A 23,927-nucleotide genomic window follows, 5' to 3' on the forward strand; every position below is an offset into this window, starting at 1 on the left:
TACTGACTCCAAGACGGAAGGTAAAGGTTTAAAAAAAATAAATAAAAATCTTTCGAAAATGCTGTAAACCTTAAAATTTCTTAGACTTATGAATGTTGGAAATTTCCCCATTGGGAAATTTCATACTTGAAAAATTTCCTACTGATAGTAAGAACTCTATTGGAATGTGAAACTCCTTGGCATGGGAGGATCCTTCTCCCTACTTAAGACTACTTTAGGACAGAAACCTTTTGCTAAACAATGGAAAGGGCTTTGACCTATGCTTAAGCATAGAACAGGAAGTTCTTTGAGTCATGATTGATTTTAGAATTGATACAATAGAGATACTTGGAATGACAGAACCAGGTCTTGGAACTTACAATCTCCACCCTACTCGGAGTAACAGAATTTAGGAAGGGCTGCAGCAAAGATCAAGATTTAATTATTTGAGAATATGACCTTCAACAGACATGTGCAAAGGAAACAGACCTCTGGGCCGTCCTGGGTTAAGCTAGAGCCACCACTGGCACAGGGGAGACATCGACAGTGATTGGTAGATGTGAGAACTGAGGGGAGGGGACTTAGATGGTTTCCTTAAAGATGGAGGAGGTTTGGCTCTGAGAGGTTTTGCTCTGAAGGAGTCTGAGAGGAGGGAGGTCCTGGAAGGAGAGCTCCTGGAGAGGTCTGAGAGGAGGGCTTGCTCTGAAGGAGGCTGGAGGTGGAGGCCCCTGAGACTGTTTCTCCATTTTGGTCACGTGAGTGATAGGGACTGATCTCTTTTCTTTGCCTCAGCTATCTAAGGGCTTGGGCCTTTGGCCCAGCCTAAGCAGAGGGGGTTATTTAAGCCCTATTCCCTTCTCTCCCCTTTCTCTCCCCTTTCTCTCTCTCTCTCTCTCTCTCTCTCTCTCTCTCTCTCTCTCTCTCTCTCTCTCTCTCTCTCTCTCTCTCTCTCTCTTTCTCTCTCTCTCTCTCTCTCTCATACCTTTCTTCCTCCTGTTTGTAATTAAAAACTCCATAAAAGGTTGACTGCTGACTTGAGTTTTCATTTAGGAATTACATAGCTGAATTCCTTGGTGACCTTAAATTAATATATATCAGTCTTTTAAAGTGATTTCCATGTCACAATGCACAATATACTAATATGTATGATGGATCAAATAAAAGGTTATATAACCACTAAGACACATAGAAAATTAATGCAAAATAAGTAAGACCAAGAGATATCATCCAATAGATAAATGGTTTTCAAAGGAAGAATTATAACCTATCAATAGCTAATTAGCATATATTCCATATTACTAACCAGAGAAATGTAAATTAAGCAACTCTGGGATTTTATGTCTTATCTTTCAAATTGACAATGGTAGATGATAGGAATGGCTAATACATAATCATTTCTTAAGCACCTACTATGTGATAAATACTGTGCTAAAGCATTAGGGATTCAAGGAAAGGCCAACTGTTCTTATAGAGCTCACAGTTTAAATAGGGACACATGAAAAAAGTCTATACAGGATCACCTGGAGATAACCAACAGCAGGAAGACAATAGTTTGAGGGGAATCAGGAAAGGGTCCTTTTAGAAGGTAGGATTTTAATGAGGAGAAAGATAAAGGAAAGGAAGGAAGTCAGAGAAGCCACAAGGTGAAGATAATGGAAGGTGAAGGCTATGGAAAGGTCTACTGTACTATTGTTGGACATTTGAATCAATTCAAGTATTCTGGAAAACAATTTATAATTATGTGGAAAAGTTACTTAACAATTCATTCCTAGAGATCTGACTGTATTTGACTTCAAAGTGGTCAGAAATACAAAGAAAGATCCCAAATATACCAATATATTCATAACAAAGCTTTTTAGGCTCCCATTGTAAGAATCCAAAGTGGGTTCCCATTGACTGAGGAAGGTTAAATTACTTGTCATAAATGACCGTTAAGGAGCATTTTTACTAAGCCATAAGAAATGATGAATATGAGGAATTCAGAAGATTTAATAACTAATATAAAGCAAAGTACCCAAAGAAGATCATCAGTGACTACAAGAATGTTTTAAAAAAATATGAAGAAGTATATGAAAACAAACTAAATATGAGTAATGAAAAATATTAGATCCAGAGAAATGAGGAACACATCTCCTTCTGGGTAAGATGTTGGTGGATCAGGGACACTGAATGTTCTATATGCCTTTAGATACTTGGGTCAGCTGGTTTTGCTCATCTATTTTTCTTTGTTACTACAGATATGGATAGTGATACTGGAAAAGAGCTCATTAAAAAAAGTGACATGTATAAAACTTAAAAAAGAAAATATAGCAAATTTAATGAGTAAGATGCTTATCCCCTTTGACCCAGAGATTCTACTGCTAGGCATATACCACAAAGGAGGTTAAAACAAAAAGAAAAGTCAAGATTACAGACCAAAATACTTATAGCAGAATTTTTTTGTGGTGGCAAAGAACTGGAACTAAAATAGGTGCCTGTTGTTTGGAGAATGGCCAAAAAAATTGTGATACATTAATGTAATTAAATATTACAGTGTTACCTCAACTCTTAGAATCCCTGGTTTCCTTTAAGATTCAGTTCAACTTGGGCAGCTAATTAGCTCAGTATATCAAGAGCCAGGTCTAGAGATAGGAGGTCCTGGGATCAAATCTGTTCTCAGATACTTCCTAGCTGTATGACCCTAGGCAAGTCCCTTAACCCCCACTGTCTAGCCCTTACCCCTGTTCTGCCTTGGAACTGAGATTAATATAAATTCCTAAGACAAACAGAAAGGGTTAAAAAAAAAGATTCTGTTCAAGTGCTACCTCCTCCAATAGGTCTTTCCTATTCCTCAGTTAACCTTTCTAAAAATTCTGTATTTCTCTAGTATGTTCTGGAGTGTGTGTGTTTGCTTTTTTCTTTATATACTCAGCATTTAGTACAATGCCTAGGCACACATACAAAAAGATATGGGAAGCCATTTCATTAGTACTTTGAAAAAGACAAAAAAAAAAACAGCTGTCAATTAATATGACATCCTTTTGATGGCCAGACATGTCAATCATTATTAATTAGTTATCCAAAGAGAACTAACTCTAAAAACCCAAACCAATATGGGAAACTCATTAATACTTTTTAAAAACTAAACAACTCTAAGCTACCATCTTCCAATCAATATTAAGTATTGGTTCTAAGGCAGAAGAATGGTAAGGACTAGGTAGCTGGGAACACATGGCTTGCATTGGGCCACATAGCTAGGCCAGATTTAAACCTAGAACTTCCTGTCTCTAAGCCTTGCTCTCTATCCACTTGGCTGTCCTCTTTCATTAATACTCTGAAAACAGAACAACCCCTCAGGATGATGGCTAAAGACTGTGGCTAATTTGTGAAGGCTCATGAGTCTGCCCTGATGTCAAAGGGAGAAGTTGGAGGAGAGCCGGATTACTTTCTATTGCCTTTTTATAGTCAGAAAATTAAGTTTCAATCAAATTTGGCCTCAGACACTTCCTACCTGTGTGACTCTGGGCAAGTCACTTAACACCCATTGCCTAGCCCTTACTGCTCTTCTGCCTTGGAACCAATATACAATATTGATTCTAAGATGGAAGGTAAGGGTTTAAAAAAAAGAAAAAAGAAAATTATGTTTCAGTCAGAAGATACTATTCAAATGCTAAAGAGCAATCAACTTATCTCTTTTTAGCTTTGTCTTGGAAAGTATGGAATTGAAGCAACTCCACAACTAAATCTAAAAATTTTGTTAAGACATAGCTTCTACTCTCACAAGTCTTATAATTAAAGGGGGCAAGGAGCTGGATAGATATGAAACAGTTCCCCAGGTAATGAAAGTTATTACTATATATCAGCATATAAGGTAATACTTTTAAGTTTAAAATAATTTCCCTTCAGACTCATTACACCATGACTAGTCTTTCTTCTTCATGTTCAGTAGCCACAATCAGAATAGCAAACATTATACTGCACTAAGATTTACAAAATGCTTTTCCTATATTATTCGATCCTCATAAAAGTCTTGCATGGTAGACATAATTATTTCCATTTTATGGATGAAGAAACTGAGGCTGTGTGGCTAAGTGAAAGGAAATATGTACAAAATATGAACTCAGGTCTTCTAGACTTTAAGTCTAACACTCAATCCACTGCAACATCTAGCAAACATCAGACTAAACAAATGTATTGTAAAGGCAAGATCTAAGCTAGAAAAATTTCCACCTATTAATAGCAAACTAAGCTTGGGCTTGAAAAAAGTAGAACTGTAGATTTTTCAAGAAGTCTACAAGAGGTCAGTTTAAAAAACAGAATCCAAATCCAAACTTTCCCTGATTTACGTATACACTGCATCAACTTACATTCAATATGATGACTTATTAATACGGGCATTCTCTCTTGAGGGATAGATCATAAATCAGAATCAAGTCAGGCAATCCTTGTCCCTTGAAAAAAAGTCTGGCTCAGTGTCTTGTGACGTGATCTCTGAAAGATGCTTATGAACTACCATGAACATTCTGACTTTCTTCTTCTTCAGTGTTCTCTCCTCATATTAATTGCAATGACAGTTGTATTTCTTATATATATATATACATATATATATATATCTCAATGGAGAATTTACAGAAGTGGTCCAGAGAAAAGAAACATATAGGATATAGTGTGGCAAGGGCATGACCACAGACTACCAAGAAGAAAAAGTGTCTCTATCAGTGGAATGGAATCACATACTTCCCAAAAGATCCCCTCTAGCCAACAAGTAAAGAGATCTCAGGCTAATTAAAATACTGAAGCATCCAAGCACTTCTCTCTCTCTCTCTCTCTCTCTCTCTCTCTCTCTCTCTCTCTCTCTCTCTCTCTCTCTCTCTCTCTCTCACACACACACACACACACACACACCACACCACACACACACACACACACACACACACACACACGAAAGAAATGATTCAAGCAAAGAAAAACTCACTTAAAAAAATTTTAGCAGAAGAATCCAGATAATTAAAAGTTTCAGTGATATTTTTCCCCTTCATATTTTTTTATATTGTGAACTATCTAAAGAACTGTCTAAATTCTTCTTGCTTTCACTTTCACTAAAAAATTGCCTTCACTTTCACATAGCCTAAGTGAATTGTTTATTTTCAGATACAAATTCTCAGATTAAATTCCTTAATTATAAGGAAGTATGATACAATGACCAGACCACTAATTTGGCAGTGAAGAAATCTCCACAAATTTCAGATGTGCCCAAAACATGCTATATAACCTAATGGCATGACTCCATTTAAAAAGAAATAAGAATATATGCTTCTCTCTTTCACAGGAAGAAAGCTATTAAATTATACTGCATTCCATGGATAATATCAGTAAGTAAATGGAAAAGTTGTCATCAATTTTACCTCATTAAAAATATTTTACACATGGGATGGGAATCAGAAAAAAAAACTACATGAGAGAAAAAGGAACATGGAAGAAAAAGTAAAACCATACTTAAACATGAAATGCAATGGAATATAGATGTACAGGAGAAAGACCTTCAAATATAAAGGAAAGGAAATTCAAGAAAGACAAGACTATTGAACAACCACCAGAAAATGGAATGCACTATAAAGAACAATGGAGCTCAAGATGTGATCTACCCTGCAAATCTGAGATCAACTATAAAGGAAAAAAGAGCAACATTCAAAAACAAAGAGTTCAAAACATTCTTAAAAAGAAAACTAGTCTTGAAGAGATTGTTTGCTTCTCAAATATCCCAGACAATGTAAATATAAAGGGAAAAAAAAATCTATAAACCAAGCAACAACAAAATAACAACTGAGAAACCATTAAAAGAGAATTCTTTCTAAATGTATGCAAAAAGGCAAGGGTGAAAGAAGTCAAATAAAAGTGAGAGAACCAGGCCTGAAACATGAACTAAAACCTTGCAACATCCTGTCTACAAAAAAGTCAATGTTATTTTGTTTTATCTTATTTTTTTTTAATGGGACTAAATTACAAAATGGGAGGACAGCAAAAAGGGGATAGAGGAAGAAGATAGAGGGAAAGATGTGATATACCTCAAAATCAAGTCAAAGGCAAACAATGAAGGGCAAATAAATTCTCTAAGACAACCTACAGCAGAATCAGGGAGGGGGCAAGGGAAAGGCCTTAAAAAAGAAGGAAATGAAAAGGATTCTGGTTACCACTGATGAATACTCCTATGCATCTTTGGGAGAATTAAACTATTTTATAAAGGAAGAAAGAGCTCTTGCTCTAGGAATTTATCTATAGAGATTAGGTGTTTAGAGATTACTCACTGAGCTCCTGCAGAGAACTGACATTCAGAAGAGTGGAAAGGCACAGAACTAGGGAAAAGGTTTGGGGACAAATGAAAAACAAAATGACCAAGGGAAAGACAAAGGTCAATGATGATCTACCCAATCAAGGACTTAGAAAGACTCTTTTCACAGGGTAATATCGTCACTAAGACTGTCAGGAATTGGTATTTCTAATAACAGAAAAGAAGGCACTAGAGACGAATCTATAAGCTAATACAGAAACTACTTAGAAGAGAAAACCCAAATAGTTATCTCAAAAGTTTTAATTCCATGAAAAATAAAGGTTGGGACAGCTCAGTAGGAGGTTCTGGGTTCAAATTTAAACTCAGACACTTCATAGCTGTGTGACCCTGGGAAAGTCATTTTATCTCATTGCTTTGTCCTGACTGCTCTTCTGTCTCAGAACCAATACACAGTAGGTAGAGGTTAAAAATAAAGGACTAAATAAGTTTAAGTGCTATGAATCAAAGTCTAGAATAGAGAGAAAGAGGAAGTACAAAGTAAATAAAGGCATTTTTAAAATCAACAAAATGAAGGAAGGGAAATTCTATTTGACTATTTAACTGACAGAAAAAGAAGGGGAGAAAAGTTAAATAGATAAGAGTAAGCAAGAAAAAGAGGACTTTTAATTAAAACTCCAAAACCAAAGAAGGAGTTAACAAAAGGAGGGGGAATATTAAGAAGAAAAGAGAGCTAGAGATGATAGGGCTCCCATAAATAAGATTAAACTGAAGTAACTAAAGAGTTATTTCTTCAGTTATTTCAGAAATATATGAAGAGTTATGAATGATACTGTATTCATAGGGGAAAGGGGGAATAAAAATCACAATCTGGGGGGGGAGCAAATGTTAGCAACAAATGGAAAAAATATAAATTTAACTCATAACTTTTAATGCAAATAGATTAAGTAATACAATAAAATGAAAAAGAGAGTCTGAATAAGAAAACCAGACCCCACAATCTGATGCTTACAAGAAACATATCTAAAAAATAAAGACATAAACAGAACTGAAATGAGGGGCTGCAAAAAAAAAAAAAGATTTACTATGTATGACAAGAATCTAAAAAGCAAGAGGTATGATCCTGCTATCAGATAAAGGAAAAACAAATATTCCAAACATAAAAAGGGATAAGGGAATTATATTTTGCTGAAAGGAACCATAGACAACAAACCAATATCAATTTTAAATTAATATATTCCAAATGATTTAGCACCTAAATTCATAAAGGAACCATTAACTATACTACAAGAATACACTAACAGAATACTGACAAGAAATTTTATTGTCCTCAGGTCTAGATAAGTCTAACAGAAAGATTAAATAAGAGCAAAAATAGAGAGCTGAAAACAATGCTATAGAAACTAAAGCTAAAGGAAATTTCTCAGAACTATAGGGAACTTTTACAAAAATTTTTCATGTAGTAGGGCACAGAACTATTGCAAACAAATGTAAAGAGGAGGAAAGGGCAAATATACCTTTTATAGAACATAACATAATAAAAATAGCAATCAGTTCAGAGACCATAAACAAAAGATACAGACCCAAATAGAAACTTAACAATGAAATGCTAAATAATAAGCTGGTTGAAGAACAAAGCATAGAAACAATGATTATGTGAAAGAAAATTATGATGGACAGCAGACTAAAATTTCTGAGATACATCTAATGTAGTCCTTAGGGAGAAAAAAAATCCTTGCATATACAATAACAAATTTTAAAAAGAAAGGATGAATGAACTGAATATGTATTTTTAAAAAGTAAAAAATCAACAAATAAGCAAACCTAAAACAAGCATAAAAAGTAGATATTAAAAGTTAAGGGAAGCAATTAGAAACCAAAAAACCATAGTAATGATAAATAAAACCAAAAGCTGTTCCTTTGAAATGACTAATAAAAATAACAAACCTTTTATCAATCTCATTAAAAAGAGGGTAGAAAATAAAATCAACAAAGCATCAAATGAACAATATGAAATCACAAGAAAACTAGAAGAAATAAAAAGAATCGGAACACACAGTTGTTGGTAACAAAACTGAGGACACAAAAAAAATAGAAGAATATCTTCAAAAATATAAAATAGTCTAACTGATAACCCACTCTCAGAAAAGGAAATAGAACTAATTATAAAGAAACTATAAGAGGGAGAAAAAATTTGCTGGTCTTCAGAATTCTATTAAACTTCGGAAGAAATGATTAGTACCCACACATCATAAATTATTCTCAAAATAAGAAAGAAAGCACTCTGCCAGATTCTTTTTGTAAAACAAATACAATCCTAATACCTAAAGCAAAGAAAGATAACATAAAAAAGGAAAACTAGAGCAATATCATCAATGAATCTCAATTCAAAATATTAAATAAAATTTTGTCAAATAGATTACAATGATTTAACCAAGAAATAATGCATTATGACCAAGTTGGATTTATACCTGTGTGAATGGGAATTTTTATTCTCCTTGTCTATTTTAAGTTAATCAATCAAGAACTTAAAATATCCCTACTTAACACTTAGGAAATCACTAGCAAAGATAGGTCATACCGTAACAGGCCACAAGCACTCCCTGGTACCCCCATCAGTAGTACCGATAAGTCCTTTTGTATTTCAAAGAGATACTTTTTACTAAGTGAATTAGCTCTCTAGTTGTGGGAGGGATTCTGAGGAAAATTACAATTCAGTAAAAAACAAAAGATATCAAGACATGGAAGTTCTCTGAAGGTAGAGTCATTTTGTTATTTTGTGCTTTTTTTTTTTGTATTCTCAGCATTTTAGTGGTTACATATCAAACACCTGACAAATGCTGGTTGATTGATTTAAAGATGGAATTGAAAGGAAAACAGGCAAAACCAGAAAATATCTGTAAAAATGCTTCTCTTTTCATCATTAAGTATAGTGGAAACACTACATTTAGAATTTAGCATTAGTTCATATATGTTAAATGAAGAAACAGAAATGGAACTAAAAACAACAACAAAGAGTAGATGGACTAGGCTAGACATGGAGTTATATTGGAAGTGTCAATTTTAAGGACACCAAGGGACTGATTTTCAAAGGTATATGATAAGAAAGGTTGGGAAAGACATGAAAAAAATCTAGGACCTTGGTGTATTCAAAACAAATTGACTACATATTATCCCACAGTTAAAATTTTTTTATTTAAAAAAAATCTTGGTGTTTGTAATTTTTAAATTTTTGTTGCTACTTATTTTTCTTTCTTATACATACCACATTTTAATAATGGGTACTTTTATTAAACAGGCATAACTTTCAGACTTAGGGATAAGGGAAGAATTTATGACCAAACAAGACAGAGAAAACATAAAAAATGAAATGGATAATTCTGATTACATAAAAAGGGTTTGTACAAACAAAACTAAATTTGTTTTTTTGTACAAACTAAAATTAGATGGGAAATTATCACAAATGTCTCTGATAAAGGCCTTATTTCTCAAATATAGAGAACAGAGTCAAATTTAGAAAAATAGGTCAAAGGATATGAATAGGTAGTTCTCAGATAAATTAAAACTATCTATAGTCAAATGAAAAAAATTATCCAAATTAGTTTTCATTAGAGAAATGCAAATTAAAACAACTTCACATCTATCAAATTGGCTAATTTGGTCAAAAAGGAAAATAATCAATGTTGGAGGGGATATGGGAAAATTGGGACACACATGCATTGTTGGTGGAATTGTTCATTGATACAACCATTCTGGAGAGTAATCTGGAACCACACTCAAAGGACCATAAAACTGCATATCTTTTGGCCCAGCAATATCACTAGGTATATATCCCAAAGTGATGAGAGAGGGGAAAAGGAACTAATATTTTTAGTAGTTCTTTTTGTAGTGGCAAAGAATTGGAAACTGAGGAGGTATCCATCAACTGGGGAATGGCTGAACAAGTTGTGGCACATGGTTATAATGGAATACTATTTTGCCATAAGAAATGAGAAACAGGATGAGTTCAGAAAAATCTGGACAGACTTATATGAACTGAGACGAAATGAAAGACAGAACTTGGAGAACAGGGTATACAGTTAACAGAAATATTGTATGATAATCAACTGTGAAGGACTAAATTACAGCAAAACAAGGTCCCAAGACATAACTCCAAGGGACTCATGATAAGAAATGCTATCTACAGTCAAAGAAGGAACTGCTGGAATCTGATTGCAGAACAAAGCCATCTTTCACTTTATTTCCTTCATTAGTATTTTATGATGTGTGATATGTTTTCTATAATGGTATGTGGAATATGGAAATATACTGCATGAAAGTCGAAACATCGACTATTTACCACCTCAGGGAGGAGAGGAGGGAAAGAATCTGAATCGCTAATATGTGGGAAAACAATTGTCAAAAATTGTTTCTACATGTAATTGGGGAAAAAAGATAAAAGAAAGTTAAAAAAAAAAGAAGTATAATTGCCATCAAATTATTTGGCTGTTGCTTGTGCATACACATTCCTCCGCCACTTTGGTATGCCTAACCAGTTGGTTCAGAGATATTGTCTAAGACACTACTACTTGCCTAACAGAAGCCGTAATAGTAGCCAGGGCTGGTTTTGCAAATGCTAACCTATAAGATGACAGCAAACATCTCAATAAGCTGTTAGGTAGTTGGAAATAGCAAAGAAGACTGGCTTCCATTCTGCTGGGGAGGGGGCAAGTGGTGTGATACTAACAAGATTCATATTCTGGTCTTACTGTATTCTTTAGTTTTAAATTACTTTAAAATATTTCAGTATATAATATGTACACCTTACCCCAAAACAACTATTTTGTTATGCTGAGTTTTGGCATATTTGAATAACAATACAACAGGGAATGAGAAAAAGGCCAGAAAGCCCATTAAAAAACAAAAACCTGGCATATATCATGATTCTATGTGAAAAAGGTGTTGTAGATAAGAGGTCACACGGTGTAAGAAAGGGATTGCTAAGTATGGATTGAATAGAATCTGAAATGCAGAGATTCATACAGGCAGCAGACAAGAAACAGCTTCCAAGGAGATAGACCAAATACAGCCTATCAAGGAAGGTGGCACCGTCAAGACATACTAGACATGCAATGAATTCCAAGTAGGCTGATGGAGTTTCAGTACTCAAGAGATAGAAGCTTCCAAGATAGATACTCTGGGAACAATGTTCTTAAATCCAGCTTAAGACAGGTGTGCTCACACAAGTAGTACAACAAAAGGATTTATGACCACTGATTCTACTGAAGAATATGGTTGCTGTCTACCCTAATTTTTTTGTGCCTCTCATAGCTGACAGGTATATATTGGTAGCAAAAATCAGACAGAGCCCCACAAGAAGACTATAGAAGAGCCAGAAGGTCTAAGAGCTGTGGAAAGTTCTAACACAGATTAACAGAAAAGGTCAATTTGTGCACCTTAAATGGTAAAGGAGGTAGTTGTTTTTGTTGTTCTTTTGTGTCTGGGTCTTCATGACCCCTGGACCCAAAGTGTACTAATGCTATCCTTGAGATTTTTTCCTGGCAAAGACACTGGAATGGTTAGCATTCCCTCTGTGTCGGCCCAGGGCTACACAGTTAATATCTGAAGCTGAATTTGAACTCAGGTCTTTCTGACTCTGGGCCCAGGCTTCTATTCACTGAGCCACCTAGCTGCCTAAGGGAGGTTAGGGCCAGAAGACCATGTCTCAATTCTTATCTCATAGCAGAGGCAAGGTTGAGATAAACAAGAAATGGCAAAATTTGATCTAGACCTGGTTTAATTGTGACCACTCTTATAGGAAAACCTGCTCTTTACACAGAGTTAACAGCTTTTTATATATTAGTCAGGAAGGTATAGAACATCAAAACTATGAGTGACAGCAGGGTACAATGGAAAAGATTAAGTTGGATTAGATAACCTCTAAGGTTCCTTACAGTTCTGGAGCTATGCTCTTAAGGATAAACACAAACAAGTGGGAAGGAGAAAAAATTCTTGTTATCCATTGTTCCAGCTCAGATCATTCTAATTCAGGGGGTCAGCTCTAAAGTCTCTGCTACTGATGAGTAGACAGAGATGAATTAAGTATTAGAATAAGTCCTATCATTCCCTTTGTTCTTGTCTCTTGCACCAAGATAAGAAAGAGCTATGTATATGTCTTCTGTAGTATCTACAGCACTTAAGTCTATCACTAAAAACACTACAGGTGCTCATTAAATATTTGCTGAATAGATTTAAACCCTTTCCTGCTTTAGAAACCAGTGGCATGTGGGTGAGTATTTTAGCTGTCATTATATACTATAAAGTCCTTTAACAGGATGTCAAGTGAAATAAAAATTCAATGTAGAATTTTATATGATTTTTCTAGTAGACTGAATAGCTCTAATCTAACCAACAACAGATATAACACTTGCCCTGCTAATCTCCCAGGAAAACATAAAAGTTCTTTGTAGAAGGACTGGACTAAAATTTGAGTTATTTAAATGACTGGAAATTTACAGGTATTTTAAAGGAGGAATTAATTATATAAAGTATTGTTGATATGAATTAATTACATAAAGTATTGTTGGTATAGCTATAAAATGGTCTAACTTTTCTGGAAAGCAATTTGTAATCATGCCAAACAATGTAGCTAAAATGTCTCAAAGTTTCAATGTATATATCCCAAGGAGGTCACAGACAAAATGAAAGGCTCCATATACATCGAAATATTTTTAGTATCATGTTCTGAGGCTGTGAAGAATTGAAATCAAAGTAGATACCCATCTACTGAAAAATGGCTGAACCATCATGGTATATGAATATAAAAGTATGCTGTAAGAAATGAAGAATATGATGAATACAGAGAAGTATGAAAAGGCTTACATGAACTGATATAAAAGGAATAAGAGGAACCCAGAGAATATGTACAATGTCAACACAATGTATATGAAAAGAATAACCACTACAAAGCAAATTAAAATGAATGTTGCAAAATTACAAAGCATAAGCTTGGCTCCAAAGAAGAGATATAAGAACACATGTCTCCCTTTTCTGTATAGAGGTGGCACTATAATGTCAGATTTCTTTGCTGTACCGACTGGTCTTAGGGTTTTTCTCTGTTTTCTCTCTTTTTTAAGAAAAAATTATTTTACAGAATGGTTTTCAGGGAAGAGTCAGAGTAGATATATAGAGAGTAAATCTGAATGATATAAAAACAAAAAAGATGGATAAAATTTGTTTTAATAAAAACCAAATCTTGGGGGCAGCTAGGTAGCTCAGTGGATTGAGAGCCAGGCCTAGAGACGGGAGGTCCTAGGTTCAAATCCGGCCTCAGCCACTTCCTAGCTGTGTGACCCTGGGCAAGTCACTTGACCCCCATTGCCTACCCTTACCACTCTTCTGCCTTGGAGCCAATACACAGTATTGACTCCAAGACGGAAGGTAAGGGTTTCAAAAAAATAATAATAAAATAAAAACCAAATCTTCCTTCAATCATTTAAACTTTAGTAATGTATTTGGATACCACTTATTTCAACTGTCTCAGATAACATACTAATAATGACAACTGAAAATCAAAGGTATATATGTTAGTTAATTAAGCAGTCTGGAAATCTCAAAGTTAATTCTCAACTACTGACAACAAAAAAGGATATCTGTCTTCCTGGTTTATCCCCAGGTCTTCGGTGCAAGGGGTGAAAGCGATTCCGGGAGACTCTTTCCACAAGCCCATGATGACGTGTTCCTCGAATGTTATCAACCTGGTGAAATGATGGCTACAAAAAAAAAGAGAGAGAGAGAGAGAAATTAAGTCTATAACTATATAAAGAAAGCCAGTGTTTATAATTACCACCCTGCCTCCCAACTCAGTCTCCAGAAAATAGAAAGGAACACAAGATTGCTACTCATCTTCTGACAGACAGGTGATAGACTTAGGGTGCAGAATGAGATATTTCTTTTGGTCATGATCAATACAAGAATTTCTTTTGCTTGACTATTTGATTATTTAAATATAAGAATTGTGTTTTTATTTCTTTTTCAGTGGTGGGGGAGGTGTAGAGGAAGAAAATGAATTTTTTGTTAATTGGAAAAAAACAAATAATTTTTTAAAAATGAAAGTGATATGATTGCAGAAATTTATGTTGCCATTATCTTACTTTACTAAATATCCTTATGAAGCAGGGCAGTGCAGTGAAAGGAGCACTGGATTTGAATTCAGAACCTGAGGTTCTAATCCTACCTCTGCCAGTTAGGAAAGTCACCCAACTCCTCTGAACTATAATTATCCTAATTAAATTATTATAAAGTTAAAGGGCTGAGCTAGATGGTCTTTAAAGTCTCTTCCAGCTCTAAATCTATGATCCTATAACCCTATGGAAATCCAAAAGGAACTATAGCCTGAAAACAGAAGTAGTTTCATGATTTTAGAAGAATTTTGAATGACAAATTTAAAATATGCCAAGAATATTTGGATTTAATCTTGATTCTCCGAAATAGCCTGAGATTTTTAGAGATACCCTCAATCTGTTTCCAAGAAAGAGAAGTCTGAATTTGAAGTCCCTTACCACTAAAAACCAAGGCTACTTCAAAGTAAATTATGAAAAAAAAATGAATAGGAATGAATAAATGGAGCCTAAAGATCTTATTTCATTGTTAATAACAGACTTTTTTAAAATCAAGAAATATCAGATTAATGGCACAATTTGGCACTGAAAGCAACGGAGTAGAGTAACACAAAGGCATAGATCAAAGGATAATTTTTCTTGGAATTGATTTTTAGAAGAAAGATTATTCTTTGAGGTGATCTTTAAGAGGAAATTTATTCTTTCTTGGAGTTGATTTTTAAGTGGATAGGAAAGGGTCATTTTTCTATTTTTATTTTTTCTAATATTAATGGGGGGAGACATTTTTGCATGGCTGTTAGTCATGGAACACTATAGTCTCCAAAGAATCAATACAAGAAGCATTAAATTGAAATTGCTCTCTGCAAAGTTGCCAGGGATCTCTTTAATTCTTATTTTCAGGGACTTCATTTGGGTAAAGTTTACCTCTTTCTGTTCTAAGGAATTCTCTTCAATTCTTTAACTCTATAAGTGGTTTCCTCTCTTTCTCTAAATCTTTTGCTTCCTTTTCCCAAGGTACTCATGTTCTCCTGACAGAAAATCCATTTTTTTCCTTTAGGACTCTGCAAGCCATTGTCATCAACACAGAATACACCTTCTTCCTATTCTTAAACAAGGCCTGGAAGTAGTTCTATTTGTCAGATCTGACTGACAAGAGTCCAACCCAAGGCTGAAACAGAGTTGAGTCTGTCAGTATTATGATAAAGACCATTAAGGTATAATAGAACCATTTCCAGGCCATGTCTAAATCTGACTCTCCCCACATAGATCCTCAGGAGAGTAGAATTCAAGGAGGACACATGTCATCTCATATGTGAATGTAAGCAGTTTATCCTTGCTTAATCCTTTAGCATTATTAATATATGTTTACTTTTCTATGTTTCTTTTTACTTTGAACTTCAAATTTTTTCTGTAGCTCTGGTCTTTTCTTCAATAATGCTTGAAGTTCTCTTTTCATTAAAGGTCCCTTTTCCTTGTAGCATTATACTTTGTTTTTCCTATGTAAGTTATTTTTGGCTATATGCCCATATCCTTTGCCTTCTGGAATATCATATTCCAAGTTCTCTTCTCTTTTATAGTAGTACCTGCTAAATTGTTAACAACTGTGGCTTAATACTTGAATTCTTTCCTTTTAGCTACATGCAATACTTTTTTTTTATTTGACCTGAAAGCTCTGGATTTTGGCTATGATGTTCCTGGGAGTTTTCATTTTGGGGTTTTTAGAAAGCAGCTGTGGATTTTTAAATTTCCATTTTGCCCTTTGGTTCTAAAAAAATCTGGACAATTTTCTAAGATTTCTTGAATAGGTTGTCCTAGGCTCTTTTTTCTCCTCATCTATTTTCCAGGTCAATTATTTTTGCTATGAGACCTTATTTTCCCCCCATTTTTCAGCCTTTTAACTTTGCTGTAATATTTCTTGTTGCTTCATGAAGGTATTGGCTTCTGTATGGTTCATTCTAATTTCCACAGGGTTTATTGTTTGAGAAAGGTACCTTTTGTGCCAACCTGAAAATTCCCTTTCCAATTCTTCCATTTATATAAAATATTTACTTTCTTTGAAAAAACTCTTCTTTCATCTCTTCCAAGAATTCTCACTGTGTTTTTCTCTGAAAACTTGCTTGTAGATGTTTTAGAATCATTCTCTTTTGCATTTGCTTCTTGAGTGGGCCTGCCATCACAATAGCTCTTTATGGTGGACTTTTTTTTTTTAATTTTCCCATTCTTCCAGCCTAATTCTTGACTTCCAACTTGTTATTAGTGTTGGGTTCTGCTGCACTTCTACAGGAATGTCTAAGCTAGTTCTTTTGGCTGCTTTCTTAGAAATTGAATGTTAGGTTATTCCAGGATCTCAGGTACAGGCTAGTGACTTGCAAGCCTTCCATTCTCCTAAAGTAATATGATCCAGAGCAAAGTCTGCTACCCCACTGGTCTGTGCTCTGTAAGTTCCTGACCTGGGTTTGGGTCTTTGTAAAAGTAAGTTGGTATTGGGTCTATTGGAAATCTCTTTTAGTTCAGTGGCAGAACTATAGGCTTCCAACTGTTCTGGGATTCCTACCTTGCTTATTCCTATGTAGGCTGGGTCAGTTATTAAAATGAGACATTGCTCCAAGTAAAGGTTTGAGCCAAACAGTTGATGCTTGCTTCTGAACTTCCTCCTTTCTGAGTACACTCCCCAGAGCCCTCTGGTAGAGACCTAGTATATAGTTCTGGAACCTTTTCTTGACTTATGCATAACTCTACTCTACCATGTTCCATTTGCTGTTGTGTTCTTTTCTCACCCAGTCCCCAGTGTTTTAAGAACACCCGGTCTGCCTCCCTATACCCAACCAAAGGGCTCAATAGGCCTCCAGTCAGTAAGGCCTGAGTTTAGATTCATTCTTGGAAATTCACTAGCTGTGTGATCCTGAACAAATTATTTAACTTCTGTTGGTCTCAGTTTTCTCATCTATAAATGGAAATAATAATAGTATCTCACTTCCAAGGGTTGTGAGGATCAAAGGAGATCATGTTTGTAAAGATATTCTATTGGGGAGGTTACACATATAAGCATATATGAAATAAATGCAAGGTGACTAAGGAGGGGGGATTAGCTGAAAAGTGATCAAGAAAGATCTCATACCAGAGGGAACATTGATATGAACTTTAAAAGGATCTAGTGATTCAAAAAAGCAAAAGTGAATAGGGAAGGCAATGGCAGATGTAATATACATATGACAAACAATAAGACAGACCAAATTGGCAGGACCTTAGAGGATGTGAATGCTAGTAATGTCTAATAAGCCTGGAAAAGCAGGAAGGAGGAAAGAAGCCTTCCCCTTCTGCCAAATGGCAGTCCTTCAAATACATAAAAGACTTCTATCAATGATCCACCAGGCTTCTCTTCTATAGGCCAAATGAATTCAGTTCATTCAACAGATCCCCTTGTGACAAGAGGCTCTTTATCATGCTGGTTATCCTTCTCTGGAGACTGTTAATCAACAGTCTTTCTAAAATGTGATGCTCAGAACTAAAAACAATATTTTAGGGTCTAACCCAGGTAAAGTAATAAAAGATTGATAAGTATCTCTTTATTTCTGCAATGATTCCCAATGCAGTCCCAAATCACAATAACTATTTTATTACTGTATCATAAGGCTGCCTATATCAAATAAACCCTTTCCAGAAAAAATTCTATTTAATCATGACCACTCTATTTTATATTAGTGATAATGATTTCTTGAAACCAATTGTAAAACTTTATATTTATTCTCATAAAATTTCATCTTATCCTTTTGAACCCAATGTCTAGCCTGTTTAGATCTTTTTGAACTCCAACATATAATATTATCAACAATCTCAACCAGCTTTGTCTCATCTACAAATATGATGAACATGCCACCTGAACCAGATTAACCTGATCCAGGTCAATGTTTACAAATGTGAAATGGCGCAGGGCCAAGCACAGATTGATCCTTGAGGCATACCACTGAAGACTTCTTTCCAAGATGATATTGAATCACTGATTACTCTCTGGGTCCAATCTTTCAATCAGTTCTGAATTTACCTAACTACAGTACTCTCTAATCCATATTTCTCCATATTTTCTTACAAGCATGGGAGACTATAAATAACGCTTTGCCAAAAACCTAGGCAAACTATAATACTCCCCTGATTTACAAGTATAATAACCATGTCAAAAATGGAAATCGAGTTTCTTCTTATTCTTTTATTTTGATTAAAGCCATATTGGTTCTTTGTGATCACCACTTCCTTTTCTGTTGATAACCAGATCTTTAATATGTTTTTACTAGCTAATAATTTGAGGATTGGCCCACCCCCTCCTCTTCTGGATATTGCTTTAAAATCTAGGTTGGCTAGTTGACTTTCCACAATTGAAACATAAAGCCTGTTTAGAGCACCCCAAGTGACCTATGGTTCCATAGACATAGCCACCAGAATATGATTGGGTAGTGAATGTGAAAAGTATGAACTGCAAAGTTAAAGAGAACGTAAGGAGCTTATGTAAGTAAACATGAAAAATATTTATAGGAGCATTTGGCATATTATCATAAAACAATACAAAATCACTTCAAAAGGCAGCACTGAAAATCTGCTGAGATGGGATGAAGAAAGGTTTCATATAGGAATGGAAGTTGAGTTGAGAAGGAAGGAGGTATTCTAAACTCTGAGAAGAGTGTTCTAAGTTTTAGAAAGTGAGGGAGATTCTAAATGAGGCAGAGCATCCTTTACAGAGACATAGAGTTGGGAGATAAAGTGTTGGATACAGGAAACAGCTAATAGGCCAATCTGACTGGATCAGTTTGTGTAAAAGTAAATAATAAGGAATAATGCTAGAGAAAATAGAGGGAAGCCAGGACATGGAGGAGTGCAAATGCCAAGTTGGTGTAACTCTATGATACCACTAATAAATACTTATTCCAAAATAAAACACAGAGAAAGGACTCATATATTAAAAAAATTCACATCAGCACTTTTTTATTTTAGCAAAGAACTGGAAATGAAGTGGATAAATTTCAGTTGGTAATGGCTAAACAACAAATATTATGTAATATTGCTCCTTAAGAAATAGCAAAGACCCCAGGTTCAAATTTGGCTTCAGACACTTCCTAGTTGTGTGACCCTGGGCAAGTCACTTGACCCCCACTGCCTAGCCCTTACCATTCTTCTGCCTTGGAACCAATACACAGTATTAATTATAAGATAGAACGTTAGGGGACGGGGGGTGGGGGAGAGAGAGAGAGAGAGAGAGAGAGAGAGAGAGAGAGAGAGAGAGAGAGAGAGAGAGAGAGAGAGAGAGAGAGAGAGAGAGAGAGAGAGGGAGGGAGGGAGGGAGGGAAGGAGGGAGGGAGGGAGGGAGGGAGGAAGGAAGGGAGGGAGGGAGGAAGGAAGGAAGGAAGGAAGGGAGGGAGGGAGGGAGGGAGGGAGGGAGGGAGGGAGGGAGGGGACAAAAAAGATAAAGAGGAAGGATTCTGAGAAACTTCAGAAAATCTGTATGCACTGATACGAGTAAAGTGAGCAGAACTAGAAGAACAATGTATATAACAACTATAATAATACGAAGTAAAATATTTTTTAAAGGCTTAATACTTCTGGTAAATGTAAGACCACTTCCAAAGTCTGATGAGGGAGCATGCCTCCTACCTCTTGGCACAAAAATGATGGACTAGAAGTTCAAAAGGAGACATCAATTTTCAGACACTGTCCATGTGAATTTGCTTAAATAAATGTATTTATTACCTTATAGGGTTTTTATGGGAGTTAGGGGAGAAGACAACAATTAAAGTGATGTAAAAAAGGAGAAAATAAAATGTGTCAGAAATAAAAGGAAAAACACAAAGAAGGGAGAAGAAAAAATTTCAGAAGAGGACCCAAACAAGCAAGATAGTGTTGGCTATTCGCTTGTTCCAGTTGTATCAACTCTTCATAACCTCAATTGGGGTTTTCTTGGCAAAAATATTGGAATGGTGTGCCATTTCTTTCTTCAGTTCACTTTACAGATGAGGTAACTGAGGCAAAGTGGGTTAATGCCTTGCCCAGGGTCATACAACTAGTAAGTGTCTGAGGCCAGATTAGAACTCAGGAACATGAGTCTTCCTGCCTTCAGGCCTGGCATCCACTATGCTACTATCTAAATTTAATAAACATACAAAAAAATCTTGTTAGATTAACTGTTTTTATATACAATCCTCTGTTCTCTGTTTAATGAAATATTCATGTTTGTTGATGGTTATTACATTTGTAATTAAAGAAATTAAAGAAAAATTTATTAAAGTTAGGCTAGGGGTTTTATACTTTCTCCTAAAGGCAAATGGGAGCTGCTAAAGATTTCTGAGAAGGGAGGGGCAGCTGGGTGCCTAAGTGGATAGAGCCCCATGCCTAGAGATGGGAGGTCCTAGGTTCAAATCTGGCCTCAGACACTTCCTAGCTGTGTGACCCTGGGCAAGTCACTTAACTCCATTGCCTAGCCCTTACTGCTCTACTGCCCTGTGTATTGGCTCCAAGACGGAAGGTGAGGGTTTAAAAAAAAAAAAAAGAGTTCTGAGGAGAGTTAGTTATATGATCAGTTTTAGAAATATCAATGAAGCAGTTGTGTAAAGTACAGATTGTAGTAGGATGAGACTGGCAGCAGGAAGAGCAGCTAGAGAGCCGTTCCAATAGCTGAGGTACATAATAATGAGGACCTGCAACAGGAGAGAGAAACTATTTCATCATTCATTCATAACAGTTTCACTTCTATGATCTGAACTCCAAGGTTTGTGTCTGATCAAAATGTTCTTTCCTTCCACTTTGCTCCTCCTAAATCTATTCTGCTCTATTCTTGAAAGAGAGAAGGAAATTGCTATATATTTTGTGGAGGGGAAGATAGACAATCACTGGATATTAGGACATGAAAAAGGGGGAAGAGTAAAAGATGACTCCAAGATTATGAAGAACCTGGGAGACATACAAAATATGAGGGTATTCAAGAGGAAAAGTAATTTTTCTAAAAGGAATATGTTTTGAGCAGAGGTTCTTAATCTTTAGTCACTGAACTTAGGAAAAAATGGACAACTCTTCCTAGTTTAAGAGAATATAGTGCTATTTTGGATATATAAACTGTAATGCTGGACTGGAAGTCAGGAGGAAGATTAGGTTTTATTCCTAAATTCAGATCTGAAAATCATAACCCTGGAAGAGATTTGTACCCATGGAAGGGGATGAGATCACCAAGGAAGAAAGTCTATAGAGGAAAGAAAGTCTTGGTCAGAGGTTAGAGGATATCCACATTTAGTGGTCCAGAGGAAGCTGATGAGTTAGCAAAAGAGACATATAGAGGGGGAACAAAAAGAAAACTGGCATAAAATCCAAGGAAGGAAACAGTGCCCAGGAGGAAGAGTATGAAAAGCCACAGGAAGGTCAAACAGAAAATACCACTGATTTACCAGTGAAGAAATTGTTAACAGCCCCTGAGAGAGTACATTCAAATGGATAGTGTGTTTGAAGACAGATTGCAAGAGAGTCTGAGAATGAGAGGTGGAGTAGGGGTGAAGAAATGGAGGAAGTATGTATAAATGACCCTTTCTAGGAGTGAGAGAGGGAAGGAGAGAAAGGATATTAACTTGAAGCGATGGCAGTGCCAAATGAAGGGGGAGAGGGAGGAACGGAGGTGGAGAAGCAGTGTGTGTTTTTTTTAAGTCTAAGGATATCTACTGGTGTTTGTAGGCTGTGGGAAAGAAGACAGAAAGAGATTAAAAATGGAAAAAAAATGAGGGAAATATTGAGGGGAGAGCTCCCAGAAGAGATGGAAGGGCATGGTACTAAAAGCGCGCGCACGCACACACACACACACACACACACACACACACACACACACACACAGCTTCCACCTTTGCAAGAGAGGCCAACTGTTCATTAGATACTGGAGCAAAGGAGGTAAGAATGGAGTATGCTTAAGAAGAATTCTGAAAAGGAGAGAGAGTTAAAAATGGATATATTCTATTTTCTTTATGAAGTAGGAGGTGAAGTTGCCTGCTGAAAGGGAGGTAGAAGTGGTCCAAAGAGGGTGATGAATGTTTGGAAAAGCTGTGATGGCAATTGTGATATACAGTCAATCAACAAAAAATAAAATAATTGCTGGGCAGCAGTGAGAGACCAGTTGAAATTGGACCATGTTGGTGAACCTATGGCATGGAAGGGGGCTGCTCCCTTCCTCTTCTCCATACATACCTGAGTACTTTTCTCCCATCACCTACTCCTTTGCCCAGCAGCCCAATGGGAGCACTTCCTCCCTACCCTATCTGGGGTAAGGTTGGGACTCAGGCTCACATGTGGCATGAGGGTTCCTGTTTGGGCACTTGGTCTCTAAAAGGTTCACCATCACTGAGATAGGATTATAAATCAGAAATAAACTCAGCTGGTTCAGCTGTATGACTAGTAATATCCAAAAGTACATGAGTAGCATTAGACAAAGCATATGGTGAGAATGATACAGGGTTGTTGTCTGGCACTAGTGACTAGGGACTACTGACAGAACAAAAAGACAGGGAAGTCAAGAGTAGCTGATATATTGATAAACTGGTCAACCACAGAGACAAGACTTCAAAGAGAGAGGAAGGGAGTCAGAGCAGGGGTGATAGAATAGGTAAACATGGAATGGTAAGGGGACTAGAGATCATGGTGAAGCTGTAGAAGAGGTTTTAAGAGGAATGAGAAAAAAAATATTGGATGATAAAAAGTTGTGGTTAAAGATAAATTCCAGAGTTCTGGATCATGGAAATAAAACTGTTATGGGTTGATAATCAGATCCAAGAGAACATGTGGCTGAGAGGCAACAGTGTCTGGGGGAAAAGTGATCTGCATACTAAAGTTTCAAAGAATACAGGGTTTAAGATATAGATACAGACTATGAACTAAACTTTGAAGTACTTATGAAAGGAAGATGACCTGTAGGCTGCTGAAAGGCTGAGAAAAAAATTTGGACTGGATATTAAAAAAGATGAAATTAATCTGTTCTAAATATAGTAAGCACTTAATATTTAATGAACTAGAAGAGTGATGTGATAGAAAAAGTAGACAGCCCTGAGGAACACATGGCCAATCTCAATACTTCATCTTCTAAAAGTAAAGATTACAGTTACAATGTGTAGGAGGAAAGGAGAAAAGTTGAGTCACATATCAAAATACACATAACTCTTTTTAGTGTGCCATACTGTATTTTTCAACCCATACATTAAAATGAACATTTAGTACTAAGTTTTATGTCCCATACTATTTATATCATAGTATAATAACTAATTTTCAAACGATGACACCTAGTCATCACCCCACAATAAGTTAAATTTATTTTCAATTTATTCTCTCTAAGGATAGAAGGGGAAGGCAGAATGGTATAGTCACTCACAGAGTAAGGAAGTCATGTGCTTAAACCTGTCTCTAATATTTCCTAACTTTGTGACCTTGAGCAAGTCTATTGATCCTTCATCAGTTTCTTTCACATTTGTAAAATGGAGACAATAATATCTAAAGCAACTATTTCTCAGGGTTGTTCTGAGGCTCAAAAGAAATAATAGATTTTTTTAAAAGCTAAAAATATCATAATAAAGAGG

The 23,927-nt window shown here is 35.8% G+C and overlaps 1 protein-coding gene across 2 annotated transcripts in view; it reads right to left on the reverse strand.

Moving 5' to 3' along the window:
• CRTC3 (CREB regulated transcription coactivator 3) overlaps positions 1-23,927 on the reverse strand; it is an 87,390-nt gene that overhangs the window by 39,648 nt on the left and 23,815 nt on the right. For both annotated transcript variants that reach the window (XM_016427921.2, XM_003339890.4), the window contains one exon: positions 13,876-13,995. In XM_016427921.2, coding sequence (XP_016283407.2) covers positions 13,876-13,995 — 120 coding nt within the window. The remainder of the gene's footprint in view (positions 1-13,875; positions 13,996-23,927) is intronic.

Source organism: Monodelphis domestica, chromosome 1, assembly GCF_027887165.1.
Source record: "Monodelphis domestica isolate mMonDom1 chromosome 1, mMonDom1.pri, whole genome shotgun sequence".
In the NCBI taxonomy this organism is placed as follows: Eukaryota; Metazoa; Chordata; class Mammalia; order Didelphimorphia; family Didelphidae; genus Monodelphis; species Monodelphis domestica.